Source organism: Pararge aegeria, chromosome 2 (genome assembly GCF_905163445.1).
Source record: "Pararge aegeria chromosome 2, ilParAegt1.1, whole genome shotgun sequence".
Classification (NCBI taxonomy): Eukaryota; Metazoa; Arthropoda; class Insecta; order Lepidoptera; family Nymphalidae; genus Pararge; species Pararge aegeria.
Window position 1 is genome coordinate 6,321,986 of NC_053181.1, and position 14,861 is coordinate 6,336,846.

Consider the following 14,861-nt stretch of genomic DNA (forward strand, 5'->3'; position numbering starts at 1 on the left):
CCCAACAGTGTCACGAATTCACAATAAATACATAAATAATAGATATATAAAATTAATAAAGTAATAAAGATTACAAGTAAAGATTAGAAGACAGCGCCAACGAACGCTGAACTGAAACAGTAATAACGTTTTGAAATATTAAATGTTGCAAAGTGTGGCTCCGTCTGAAATAATTTCTAATGAACTAATTATAACATAATCACAGCAGCAAATAATTTATATTATAACAGCTTGGTACCATATCTAAAAATGTGTTACGCTGCGCGCTGTTAAAAAAAAAATATATATATTATAATATAAGTACAAGCGAAAACCGACACTAGGGTGACGAATCTTTACATTCCGTGACCGTATATTCTACATACCAGTTATGAAGAATTTGAACAAGCAATGTCAATACAAGTTGACATCACAGACCAGTAAATAAGTTGACATTTTTCACAACATTTATAGAATTTTGTGTAAACTATATTTTCCCATAAATATATAATATGATATAAAATTCAAAAAACAGTTACAGCAGTTATTATAAATATATATCGTTTTTTCGGCGGGAAACTTCGTACATGGCGGACGCGGTTTTCTCAAATTTTTCTTTGATTTTACTGTAAACTCGTCTTGAAAAGGATTTGGTGTTGTTTATATTGAACTGTAACTTGGCCTGTCAATTTGTGCACACGTGTTAGTGAGATTCCGGTGTAATTTCGGTGTTTTATGTGAATTTACACAGCAGCAGAAATAGTTGTTATTGGTGATATTCGTATAAATCTAACCGTATTTGGTGTTGGTTAAATATTTATTATGTGTCTGTAGTTATAGTGTTTCCAGTAAAATGGATCTAGATACACCTCCTGAGCCGCCCGACCCGGGGGCATCAGCCTCGTCTCGCAAACGACAAGGAGAGGATACCAACGTATATGCGGCCAAAAAAACTATAACTGATCCTACTCTGGTAAACCCATCCGTTCAAAGCCTTTACATACATCCTTCCTTCACCGAAGGCGCCAAGTCATACTCTGACGATGATAATGGGCCTTTTATCGTCCAAGTCTCACGGGAAGTGGAGGACCCATCCTCTGGAGCGTCATTACGGGCTATAAATTTCGGTCAATTCTTGCACAAACACAAAATTGGTTCAATTATCCACGACGGCGTCAAAAATATAGGCCGCAACAAAATTACTGTAGAGTTTACTTCTGCCCAAGCTGCCAACAACTTTCTGGTTAGTCCAGTTTTGAAGTTATGCAAATATAGAGCTATAATTCCCACATACAACATAACCAGAATGGGGCTGGTGAAAGGAGTTCCCGTGGACTGGTCGATGGACGAGCTTGTTGATTCGCTAGAGCTCCCGCCTGGCTGTGGTGAGGTTCTGAAATCAAGGCGACTGAACAGAAAATCTGTCACAGAGGGTGTCATCACTTGGGTGCCTACCCAATCTGTTGTCCTAACCTTCAGGGGGCAAATGCTTCCTGCTAAGGTATATTCATACCACACCTCACTGCCAGTTGAAACATATAAACTTCCAACAATACAGTGCCAGAACTGCTGCCGTTTTGGCCACATTAAAACAATCTGCAGATCTAAGCCCAGATGCTACAGATGTGCTCAGCCCCATACAGGTGACTCATGTTTGGTCATCAAGGAATTATCTACATGTTTACACTGCTCTGGTAGTCATTTTGCTACTGATAAAGACTGCCCAGAATTCTCCAGGCAGCAATCTATTAAAATGGTCATGTCTCAGAATAATAAATCTTACATTGAAGCATCATCTCAGTTTCCTCCTGTCCGCAGGTCCTATGCTGAGATAACAAAAGAAATGTTTACTCCTACTAATGTAACTTCCTCCAAAACCTCCTACCGGCAAACAGTTTTCCGCTCTCCTCGTCCCCGAGCTCCTCTAGCAAAGGGCTACGATAAAAAAGCTGTTCAGACTATTGTCGGTGATTACTCCTCATCCCTTCCTAATGGATGCGCTCTCAACAACAATGTTGAGAACCCTCCCTCCCAAGGTAAAATGCTTGAGTTTATCTCTGAATTTCTACTTAGTATTGTCGCTCCATGTAGTGAAATTCCCTTACCGCCCAACGTTGCCAAAAACTTAAGCCAACTTTTTAAACTACTCCAAAATGGGCCCAATAACCCTGCTACAGTGGAACTGTAAAAGTTTACGTCCCAAGAAACATGAGTTAACCTTCATAATCCCACCATTCTTCCTCCCAAAGTCCCCCGTCCTTTGAGTGTTAAATGTTTTTTAATGTTTGTTTTCAGTCCTTATTGTAGATTTTTATGTAAATATATAGTAAGTAATAAAATTAAAGTATAATGTACAAAAAATATCCGTGTAAGATATATATGCATATGTTGTCTGTGTCCTTAGGTTAAAGAGCTAACTAGCTAATAACAACTATTTCTTGGTACAAATTCAAAATTAACTTTTCATTAGTTTCACCGATCAATCTCCTTCGTGCCTTCTTCATCTACAAGACATTGGCGAAATACCTTGTGCCCAGTTGGCGCAGACAAAAGCCATAAACAAGAATTGAATTGAATAAATATATATCATAAGTACAATGGGTGAAATTCAAGGTAAGTCGTTTATGCAGGCAGGTAAAAACTGAAAATTAACTTACAGCTTTCGGATCCTTCCTTCAATTATCAGTCCGGGCACTAATCGATCGACTGAGCAACTCTCATTATAAAATTTAAAAATGTTTCTTGTTTCAGAATTCGAAACTTTGCCTCAGCATCAACATGTATATTATAAAATAACAAGCGGATCAATAGCATTCTCTGTTAAAGGTGATGGGCATGCAGTTGTGGGTCTGGCTAAGAAGCCAGGTGATAAATGTGAATATTGGGTAAAGCATATTTAGCCAACTCCTTCAATACTGTTATTTCTTAAATTCTCTGGTTGTAGACAAAAGCTGCTAATATTTAAGCTAAGTTGGCAAACGAAGTTATCACCATCCTGTTACAATTACGTAAACAATTATGTATGAACGCTTCATAAGTGCCTGTGATAGGCCTACATGAATAAAGAAATTTTGAATTTGAATTTGAATTTGCTTTTTTTATGTTGCAAAATCTATGGGTCTAGAAGGGAGACATAGCCACTTTTAGGTAAATAAATTTTTAAACTCACTGACTGATTTATCAACAAACAGCTTTACATTTTTTGGGCTAAAATAAGGCATATGTAATTAAGCTGTTACTTTTTAGATGGACACTAATCATGGATATTTTAAATGTTCAACTAAAGTGCTAAAAATAGTGGTTTCAAATTTAGATGCAATAAAACTTAATTTCACACATTGTGTTTCACTCAAACAAATGAAGATCACATTGAACTCTTTGTTTTTTTTAACAAAACCAATGAATACACTCATTGGCATTAAATTAATAATAATATAGTAAGTAGTGTTTGGAAAGATTAAATATTAGTCTAAAAAACTAAAAAAACTGTAACAACCTCACTCAGCTATAAAATTTTGGATAACAATGTTGTGACCATCTACTACAATGTTTATAAATGCATTAAATGTTAAATGTATCAAAATTCTGCCACTAAGCAGCATAGGTTGTGTTCTGGTCTGAAAGGCATTGTTGCTGGCGTAATTAAAGGACCATGCGTAATTAAAGGACCAAGGTTTAAGGAGCTAATAATCAATCGAGAGAGTTGCTCGAAATCATGTGGATTCACCTTTGTTTATATTGAGCATATTGTAGTCCGGCACTAGTGGCAACTGGGATAACTTTTAAATATAAATGAATGACTGTAAATTTCTTGAGATGTTCATAGATATTTATTTCATTTTTGTATTTCTCATTATTTATTATTCTATTGCAGATTGTAATTGGAGATAACCAGTGTTGGTTGGAAAGAGATGGAGCACATAAGAGTTATCTCTGTAACATAAGTAATATTTTCTCATATGATGTCTATGGGAGCTTCTGGATTTCTTGGCATAGTGCTTTTTTAAAATTTGGCAAAACCAGTGATGGAGTCCCCGTAATATCAAAAAAAATATCTGCTAAAAATATACAATATGTAACTTTTTTTACCTATGCTACGAGAGGGAGGCTACTTTGGAAACTATATGGTAAGACTTTCACCCACACTCATATTACTTGTACTTATAGCAGCGCAAATTGCAAAAAGAACTAACTTTGTAAAACCAGTTTATTTCAATTGATTGAATGAGATCAAATAGAAACTGTATTCTCTGTTTAACTGGTTAAAAAAAGTAAACTGAAACCTTAACCTAAATGATACACACACACATTTTCAAGGTACATTTGACCGCAAAAAGAACTTGGAGGGTTTACTACAGAAACTAGCAAAGTGCACAGCAGTTAGTTTTGTGATATTGTGTTCTACAGGTTTACACCCTAATCAATTGCATACACTTCAAAAGGACCTATGTACTAATGAGAGATTTAATTCGTTAGTTATAAAATATAATGAAAATTATGTTAAAATACTGTTACAGGCTATTGACATTTCAATGTGGTTGAGCCGAAAATAGGTAACTAATAAACAAAGGACACGTGTTTAATGTTATTATAGAAGTATGGGTATTGCATTAATATGCAAAAGCTTAATATTCATCACAACAGTATTATTAAAATTGTTACTGTTGTTACAGTGCCTCCGAAATTACCAAAACTAGTTTTAAAGGAGGTTAAAAAAGGTGGCATGGAGTGGATAAAAAGAAGTAATCCACTTCCTGACGGAGCTTTTATTGGTGGTTATGAAAGAGAGCTATTGTACATTATGAGGGCTTTCAATCATGAAAATAGGGCATTGACCCCTGGAAAATTTTTACCATCTGATTCATTAGGATACATTCAATGGCTCGAACAAGAAAAAAGAGCAGATTTTGAGGTTTGTAGTATTATTGAATGAACCTAATCCTTACTGTTATAAATGTGAAATGTTTCAAACAATCCACTAAATTAGTGGCATTTTTCATCTTTACCGATAGTATCAACTAGTTGTTGCCCAAGACTTTCTGGTATTTTTCATCTCCTCCGAAGATCCTGCAAGAATTATATTTTTTCTGGAGATTAAAAGTAACCTTTGTCCATTGCCAGTTTGCAATGTATATTTTATAAAAAAAGCAAGATTAGTACAGTGGTTTACCCTAACATAGGTAACAAGTAAAGACATCCTGCAACATGCCATAGCTGTTAAGCCTCATGGGTCAGTCAGTCAGTCTGTTACTCAGTCAGTCATTCAGTCAGTCGCTCATTCAGTCGCTCAATCAGTCAGTCACTTAGTCATGGAATCAGTCAGTCAGACAGTTAGTCAGTCTGTTAGTCAATCAGTCAATCATTCAGTCAGTCAGTCACCGACTCACTAAGTAAGTCGTTCATGCAACATGCCATAGCTGTTAAGCCTCATGGGCCAGTCAGACAGTTAGTCAGCCAGTCACTCACTCACTCACACAGTAAGTCGTTCAGTCGGTCAGTTACTCAGTCAGCAAAGTAGGACCTCAGTCAGCCAGTCAGTCACTTAGTCACTTTGTCAGTCAGTCAGTCCGCCAGTCAGTTAGTCAGTCACTCAGTCAGTCGTTAAGTCAGTCGCTCCGTCAGTCTATCAGTCAGTCTCTCAGTCAGTTAGTCACTCAGTCAGTCAGTAAGTAAGTCTCTCAGTCAGTCAGTCAGTAAGTAAGTCTCTCAGTCAGTCAGTCAATCACTCAGTCAGCAAGTCAGTCAGTTAGCCAGTCCGTCAGTTAGTCACTCCGTCCTTCCGTTCAGTACTTTTTGCGTGAAAGAGTAACAAACATTAATCCATCCGTCCATGCTTACAAACTTTTCCTTTGCATTTATAATATTAGAAGGATTGAATGGGAACGATTTTGTATCGCGGGTTATTAATATTTTATTTAATGTTATGACCTTTATTTCAATTCTGTTTTCAGGTCCTATGTGGCTACAATTGCATTTGGGTACCAGCTTGCGACAGGCAGATACCTGTAGGTGCCATTGAGGGAGGCCATCTACAAAATAAGGACTATAAATACTACGTTGGTCGAGCATTTGAAGATGGTTATCTCATACCAGGAAAAGTTATGGCAACCCACTATCATCCAGTTTGTTACATTACTTACAATGGAAGAAAAATAGCTAAAAAGAATTATGAAATTTTAGTTGATCCTGAAATTTCTTTACGTACAAATCGATATCTTATAACTCATATGGAAAATTTAGCAGAAAATAGGCCTAAAGCAGATTCAGATGATGCATACCTTCTTGCCCTTCGGGATAATGATGATGATGAGGATACCTCAGAATCAGAACAAGAATCAGAATAAAGAAATCATAATATCTACGTTTGCTTGCTTATCCTACACATTCATAAAAATAAGATTACCTAAGAGAAACTTCTATAAAATCGTTGTGATATGAAACTCAATGAAAAGACGAAAATGCGTCACGACGAAAGAATGAAACACATAAATGGATAGGAGCGAATGAGAAAAAATACATTGCATCTCGATTTTTAATAATAATTTATTAAATAATGTTTAAGATTTTTAAAAAATAATAAAGCTTACTTATATCCTATTATTTCTAATTCTCTTATGTCTGATTATTAATTCCATGTAATTGTAACGTTTCTCGGTGATCATCATCATCAAATCGAATGATTGACGTCCACTGCTGGACATAGGTATTTTGTAGGGCGTTCCAAACTCCACGATTCTAGGACCCCTGTATCCAAGCTCCAGCGGCTCCCCGCGACTCTGATGTCGTCTGTCCACCTGGTTGGGGGTCGACCATCGCTGCGCTTACTGCGGGGTTGATACTCCAACACCTTGGAACCCCATCCGGTGAACCCAACGTCAATAGGTTCTCCGAGCCTCGCCCATTGCCATTTCAGCTTCGCGACTCGTTGAGTTATGTCAGTAACTCTAGTTCTTCTAGGGATCTCCTCATTTCTGATTTTCCACGACAATTTATCACGTAGAGATACTCTTAACACAGCTCTTTCCATCGCTCGCTGAGTGGCTCAGCCTCGGTGATACCAGAAATAAAAAAGTGTCCTACCAAAAAATATGACATACTTATCCCTATCCCTACTAATATTATAAATGTGTATGTAAGTTTGTTTGTTACGCTTTCACGCAAAAACTACTAAACCGTTCATCATGAAACTTTGTACACATATTTCTGAAGTTATTAGAATTAATATAGGATGCTTTTTATCCCGAAATTAAGCTCAGATCTTTTGGGAGAGGGGTAGAGGAAAGTGTTTGACGATTTTACACTATAACGCCGTCAAATGATAACCGATTTAAATAATTACTTTTGTACTTTAGGGGTTATAATGTCTGTTTAATTGTGCCCAAATTTCATGTAGCTCTGATGTGATTGGAGATAGAGGACACACAACTCCTCAGCGGACAGCAGCCAACCCAGCCCAACAGCAGTCATTTAAGGCATAGCTATCCTAAATACGTAAAGTGCGTAGAATTACACCTAAATTGAATGCCACATGACTTTCGAAAAACAAAAACAAACGCAGAAGCGACTTCTGCGTTTGTTTTTGTTTTTCGAAAGTCAACAACAAACGCAGAAGAAGTCGCGGGCATTATCGCGGTTATTAAATAAAAAAATAAAAGGTTATGAGTTAAGGGATTATATTTATAAATGCGTAAGTATGTATAAAATTGATAACTAATTTTACATCATTTTAATTTTGGATATATATAAAATATGTATATCATAACAACTAATGTGGGTGGGAAAAAATCAACTGGTCAGACTAGGGTAAAACGCATGTTTAACAAACATTACCTTAAAATTTAATATCTATCATTACTTATGATAAAACTGTATCGGAACGATTCCTGTACAATTAATATTTTTTGAAAATTTTAGTCAGGGGTAGTTTAAATATCGATATCGATCTAATATCGAATATAAATATCGATCACCCAAATTAGATTTTTTTTGAACTTTCTATACTTATAGCCGATACTCCGGGAAAACATTTAAACAATTATTTTACCCGAAAATCTCAAGGTTCTTTTGGGTTTAGCGATGAAAGATTTTATCGATTTTAGAGCTCTCAGTCATATCTGAACAGATTTTAATAAATATTTTTAATTGCGAAAACTTTTATCTCTTTATCTCTGCCCAAAGTTTCGTGAAGATCAGGTATATTTTAATATCATTGAAGACACAGCAATCATTGAAGCAGAATACAAAAGGCGGCCTGAACACTTAGTAACGTTCCCTTCCAGATAACCTTAGGATTAGGAAAACAGACTGCAGGTTGTGCATGACTAAAAAAAACCATACGAATCAGTACAGTAGTAATACTTGAACTAGATGACACAAATAAAATACTACAAGATAAAATAAATGTATTGGCTCCATGTTTTCCTCTTTACACGATTTTTTTTACTTCCTAAAGTTATTGGCCACACCCTCACTAGTTTTTCTTGCACGTCCGAAGGTTAGCTGGTAGAAAATGCTTTAGCATTAAGTCGACCTTTTGTAAACCGTATTTATTTGGTTGTGCAATAAAGTGAATAAATAAATATATAAACTAATATTTACTTTAACGTATCGTAAATACATAAAAAAACAGTAAAAACCGTTACAATTCAAGCGCATTCCACAATCATTGGCAACATTGATTTAATATGTTTTAATATGTATTTTATTTATTTATACAATCAAGTCGTGTGTGTCATGTTATTAAGGTATATCATAGAAATTGGTAAGCATACACCTACTAAAAACCACGAACGATTTAATCAATGTGTGCAGGCAGTGAGCTTACTAATACAGTAAGAACATATTACACTAATGTATGCAGGTATCACAATTTATGTCCGTCATAAATTGACATTCAAACTTTTTCATTTAGAACAAAGCTGGCTTGTTTCTTTTTATACTTACTGTTTTTTTAAAAAAAATGAGAATATTTCTCTGGTGCCGTAGACTCTCTTTTATTCTTAATGTCATTCTTGAAATTTAAACTGGATGCCACCGTAATGCAATCACAATTTAAATCTGCAATTTCTGATTTGTAATGTTTCAATACTAATAATAGTAAAAAGGACTCTTTCGAAGCAATAAGTACACGACAGATATATAGTCAAAAACATGGCCGATACTATTGCTACTTTTGGAGATATTACAGAGTACGCTGCAAGTGAGATGCTATTTTCTGAAACAGGGGAAGGTAAGTCAAGGACTTATTTTATTTCGTACTGCGTATGGATAGGATGATTGAACAACAACAAAAGTTTCCTTGACCGATGTCTTTTTCGACCGTTTTTACGACAACGCGATAGATAGTGTATATGCAAGAGTGTGTGTACCTACTTCGCAAACACAGGAATACCCTCTTTTCCCTCACTCTAAAAGTCCGATGAGACTATAGCTCTGACACGACTAAAAAGAGATCAAGTGCAGGACCGAAGGCTTTACGTGCTCTCCAAGGGTTGAATCACCGCTAATTTCCAAACTCCAGGTTGGTATCAAGTAATTCTTAATACCTATTAGAGTTGCAGTAAGATAGCGATGAGACCAAGAAAAGATGCAAATAGATTGATAATTATCCCTTTATTAATTTACATTTAAAACTGTCGTAATTGTTAACAACATGAACTTATTTCTTCACAACCTCTCAAAATCACCCTTCGATTCCCGCCAGAACGAACCAACCCGCCAAGAAGCAAAACCCCTTTCCCGCCAAAATTCAGAGCCGTCCAGCCAGAATCCGGCGTCTACTGGCGTTAACCAATCGGAGAATGACCTTCTCGTTCAAAAATAAGATTTAAAAAAAAAAAACGAACAAATAAGTGGAAATTACAAAGCTAATTAAATTAAAATCCTAACATTAATAATAGCTATATCCAGCAGTGGACGTCTATCGGTTGATATGATGATGATGATAAATTAATTCCCTCCCCAGTGCAACAAGCCGCATTTCCCCCGTACCCCCCCTACGAGACAGAACAAGCTCCACCGTCCGTCGCCGACACTATATTAGCTGGACGCGACCTCCGGGTTAAACACAAATCCACGCCGAAGAAGTCCGTGCGGAAACCGCCGAAACCAGCGAGGCCTAGGTATTTTATGAAATTATTAACTAAGGGATTTTTCTGGCTATATCACGCGATACGCATCTTCTACAGTGCTGACCGATTGTTCCACAGAGCTTATCTTATCTAAAAGAGAGAGATTTATAGCTTCGACCCTCCGCGCTGACCAGACTTGAACGTTCCATCACTATAAACGTACCTAAGTGTCAAATAACCGGAAATAGCAGCTTAACGTGCTCTCGGACATGCCGATTGCCTAACTTCGGGCTGAACTGGATTTTTTAAGGACCGATGATCTTAATACTTACATCTCAGTATTTACGGCCTAACCCGAGAACCCAGGACCTTTTTATGACTGGATTAAAAGCTTACTAAGAGTCTCCAATACACTTCATCTGAATCATATACGCGCACAATGAATAAGCAATCTACCTAATCCTAAATCTTGAAACTACAGATTGGATTTAGTAGTGCTATCCCAATGAGTCCATAGAGTTTTATCGATGTGCTATACTCGTCCCCTGCAGGGCTAACACAGGCAGGAGACAAAAGTTAAATCCCCTGACAAGGGATATAAATATCGGGTCCACCTGCAAGCGCGAGAACTAGAAGAAGTTTAGCCCCGCTTTTACAAATAAGTATATTATTTGGATATTATTTACACTTGTGCGCCAGTGCTCCGAGAGCATAAGCTGTACCTAAGTGAAGATAATTTTTTATCCTTTCCCCGGGAAGACAATTGTCTCCCGCCCATGCTAGCCGTGCTGATGATACTAAAAGAAAGCAGTCTGATTAATTATTTATTTTGACATCCGAATATATTGGACAGGATTGATAAGCAATTTCAGGCAAGAGTCAAACTTTGCCAATCGATCAATCAATCAATGATCGAGGCGCGTTGCTGTTACGAGCTGAGAATCATTATTATTTTTTTTTCTGATTAGAAACGCATTTTGAGAGCATAGGTTAATAGACATGATATTAATCGTATAACCTGTTGTAGACTACTAATGATCCATAAAATGCCCTTTTTCTTCAGAGGCCCGAAGGCTACAGACGTGAAGATGAATAAACGTGCGATGCGAGCACATGCGAGATGCTTGCGGCGTCATGGGACAGTACTAACCGACCGCTTGGAGCGCATGTCAAAGCCACCTCGTCGAACTATTATTTATCTGTGGCGAGAGCATGCCAACTCATTACCAGCTGAAACGGTTAGCATATCAAACACGAGAAGGCTTAGTACCAACTAAAAACACTGCAGGATTTCTTTGGATTGCAACACACATAGTTTTGCTGACCGATTCTTGCCATGGTGGTCAGTCTACAGAGAGATTTTCCAAATACGTCGGAGATATACTACAAAGTGTGTGCGCAGAAACAGGTGCACTCTCTGAACCTTCTGGGCTGGGACTAAGAATTTCTTGAAAGAAAAACCCAATTCTATTCATTGGCACGACCTGGGAATTCACCCCGGTCCTCGAGTCGAACATGTTTACCACTAGACCAACGAGAACGAGGCAGTAAACCTGTGTCAAACCTACATATTATGTCTAACGCATTTTTGGTGGAATGAAAAAACAAGCAGACCATCTCAGTTGCGGCCAACGTTTAATCATGTTGGATCTACGCATGCGGAGCGCACTATTACTGTTAATAGTAGTGATAGCTCAGTGGTTCGCTTTAGGCCTCTCTTTCGAGAGGACCGAGTTCTGACCTACAGGCGCCTCTAATTTTTCGGAGTTATGTGCGTTTTTATTTTAAGCACCGGTAGTTCGCAGCCGAATGTCTTAACAATTGGGGCTGCCTTGCGCTTACGAATAGATGCAAGCACAGATTTAAGAACATACAGAAACCGTGTACAATACTTATGTTGAAGCATCAAAAACCACTCCACTTTAGTAGTGTTTTAAGAACAGGCGATTAATCACTTGATTCCATTTAGCAGGTGACAGTAAATAGGAAAAGTCCGTGTGTAGCAACATTCCTTAGGTGTACAGATGTGCGTGGGGCACTTTCACTGTTGCACTGGATGCAATAATGAGTAAATGAGGGTTTTGTTTATTCTTAATTCTGTGCATGCAAGTCAATATCCGATTTTTGTCTGAAGAAAAACAATACTTTACAAAAATCATTTTAAAAAACTACTGGTTGTGGTTATCTATGCAAAAACAATTACTTGAGACTATACATAAATTTATAGTGAAATGGTACACTTACACAGGAATCAGTCCGCCTAGCGCTAAGGTATAATTTAGAATGAACCCAGAGAGAACACAGAAAAGCAACTCGGTGGTTTTGGTAGCAATTTTTTTTTTTTGTATTGTAGATTGCTCGATTGCGATGTATGTTAGACGCTGACGAACCCTTTAAACCTGATCAAGCGTACGAATACTTTGTTAATCTTCGGAAGACGAAGAAAAAGGTTACCACGTAAGTTTCCTATTTGGTTTTCCTATGCTTACTTAGTAGGTATTAGCTGAAATAGTCAATACGAACTTTTCCAAGAAGGAGGTAGCACTGAATATAAATAAAATTAACCAAAGAAACCAATGGGGTAGCAGTAATCAATCTTTAATTTTAATAAAAAAGTAGGTGCGAGTGTACACATTACGATAACGAATTATGCCATATCTTATCTGAAAGTAAATATGGAGGGGGCGGGGGACATATGTCCACTTACCTGCTGCCCTATTCGGTAACTTGCACCACTGATTGATTATCAACCGTAAATGAGCATTTAAGTTACCATCATGACTAACAATTTCTTCATAAATCCCTACAAATACCACGGAAGTACCTAAAGTTCACCAAATTTAAATCAATCGGCACCACGACAATCAGTAAAACCCTTTTGTGAAGTAGGAAATGAGCTGATGATCATTGGCCCCCCACACGGCTAGGATAGGCAGGAGCCAAAAGACGCCAACAGACAAGACAAGTCAACCTACGCTTATTACTCGTTATTTACTCGTTTATTATTTGGATATTATTTTCACTTGTTCGGAGAGTTGATAAGGTTATAGAGGATAAATTTTCATGTTTTTCCCGGATGAAAATTGTCCCCAGCCCATAGCGTGCTGCGATCAATAATAAGTTAGCAAAATTTTTTTTAGCACTCGTGGAGTGAATCAACTGAAAAAAGACATGGTTGCGATGTATGCTGACAAACGATTTTTATGGGCGCGCAACGCTACAGTAGCCTTTGCTAAAGGCATCCAACAGCGGCTGTCAAGACCTGGAGCATACGCATTGGCTGACGGGTAGACATCTATGTACCAATTCTATCGATATAAAACGACCCACAAAGAAATTTTCTCTCCACGGAGAACAATTATTGTACAATAAAGTTTTCGTTAATTTCTGAACCGAAAAAAAGAATCCTCTTAGAGATTATACCTAACAAGTGATATAAAGTGTTATTGGAGCAGAGTTGTGGACCAATGATCTAAAACTCTCTTTAACTAAACTTAACTTCTAATAAGAGCGTTGGCCGGTGCCCAGCAGTGGTAAGTACAATATATGATGAAATTATATGCAGAAGAGAACGGCGTTTGAGGACGCAACTCCTTAGCTTACAACATCAATCATTGGCTATCAGTGCAGCTGGCACTTAACCATAATAACACACAGAAATCAGTTGATTCAAAAGATAAATAGTAGTATGTATTTGCTAAAATTACGAGAGAAATCTTTTGTTTCTGAATAGATTAGGATACCAGGACTGCGTTGCCTTCTAGTATAAATCTCCCACCTGTTACGTATTTTTCCAGGATGCTACGATTGTCCAACATAATTCTGGAAGATATTTGTGGAAGTATGAATATGAAGGCGCCATCCAGGCGCTGCACGCATCCTAAAGCTAAGTTTATGATGGAAATGTCAGACAAAGTATGTAGTTTATTTTACAATTTCTCCGTAATAATTAAGATAAGGATATGATTGAATCTAGGCAAGTTCAAATTAAAGATAGAGTTAAACCGCAGCATCCTACTGGTTCACCGTTCAGGAAACTTTACGACATAGCTATGCGGGTGACTCTGGTTCTGCTGCGAGAAAACAAAAGCTAAAGTGGCTGTGAGCAGAACACACAGCTCCGAGTGCCGATGGAAGTTGGGGTCCCGGGAAGGTAGACTAACGAGCCCGCACTGGAAACAAAATATTAGTATAACCTCCTCATGGTGGACAGACGACAAAAAACGAATCGTTCGAAACGAGCAGTCGTTGGACACAAGCGGCATAAATCGTAGCACCATGAAATCTCTACAAAAAATCTACGAAGATGTTTGTTCCACATTGGACGTGGAGGTTGACATGATGAATGTGACCTTGAACTTAAAGATGCTAGCCATTTGGCAGTACTGCGAGCTAGAACAAATCGATATGGAAAATAGTATTTACTTTGACTCATATTTATTGCTTCAGGTAGCAGTTTGGATTGATGAAATTCTTGCAGAAAGCGATGACCGAATGTTGATGATGGACTTCGATGAGGACGACGGTAAGATAGTTGTGATTAAATAAATTACGAACGTATATTGTTTTAAAGGATTTTAAAAAGGGGAACAATTGGCAGTAATTTCAGCGGGAAAATCTACATTACATATCTAACTACAATTCGAAAGGTAAGAATCTTTTGAAATTGTGTCACTTGTTCTTAACTTTATTTGGGTATGACTGGTTAGATGAAATATTTCGATGGAACAATTGTTGACATATTCAAACTGACTGAATTAACTTATTACCAACGTTTGCTGAAATAAGAATGAAGGAAGAACATTTTTCTAT

The 14,861-nt window shown here is 37.3% G+C and overlaps 2 protein-coding genes across 2 annotated transcripts in view; both read left to right on the forward strand.

Moving 5' to 3' along the window:
• Positions 1–329: 329 nt before the first annotated feature.
• LOC120634677 lies at positions 330–6,594 on the forward strand. Its single transcript, XM_039905438.1, has 6 exons — positions 330–532; positions 2,559–2,592; positions 2,731–2,864; positions 3,854–4,106; positions 4,653–4,891; positions 5,931–6,594. The coding sequence occupies exons 2-6, from the start codon at positions 2,577–2,579 to the stop codon at positions 6,321–6,323; spliced, it is 1,035 nt and encodes a 344-aa protein (XP_039761372.1). The 5' UTR covers positions 330–532; positions 2,559–2,576; the 3' UTR covers positions 6,324–6,594.
• Positions 6,595–9,129: 2,535 nt separating this feature from the next.
• The window catches only part of LOC120630273, a 39,843-nt gene continuing 34,111 nt past the window's right edge, over positions 9,130–14,861 (forward strand). Inside the window, exons 1-7 of the mRNA XM_039899443.1 lie at positions 9,130–9,208; positions 9,944–10,100; positions 11,113–11,287; positions 12,403–12,506; positions 13,190–13,336; positions 13,847–13,964; positions 14,499–14,574. Of these exons, the coding sequence (XP_039755377.1) occupies positions 9,130–9,208; positions 9,944–10,100; positions 11,113–11,287; positions 12,403–12,506; positions 13,190–13,336; positions 13,847–13,964; positions 14,499–14,574 (856 nt within the window). The remainder of the gene's footprint in view (positions 9,209–9,943; positions 10,101–11,112; positions 11,288–12,402; positions 12,507–13,189; positions 13,337–13,846; positions 13,965–14,498; positions 14,575–14,861) is intronic.

Coding starts and splice junctions, on each gene's coding strand:
- LOC120634677 (XM_039905438.1), top strand. Junction 2,865..3,853: donor GTGATAAATGTGAATATTGG/GTAAAGCATATT, acceptor ATTCTATTGCAG/ATTGTAATTGGAGATAACCA. Junction 4,892..5,930: donor AAAAAAGAGCAGATTTTGAG/GTTTGTAGTATT, acceptor TTCTGTTTTCAG/GTCCTATGTGGCTACAATTG.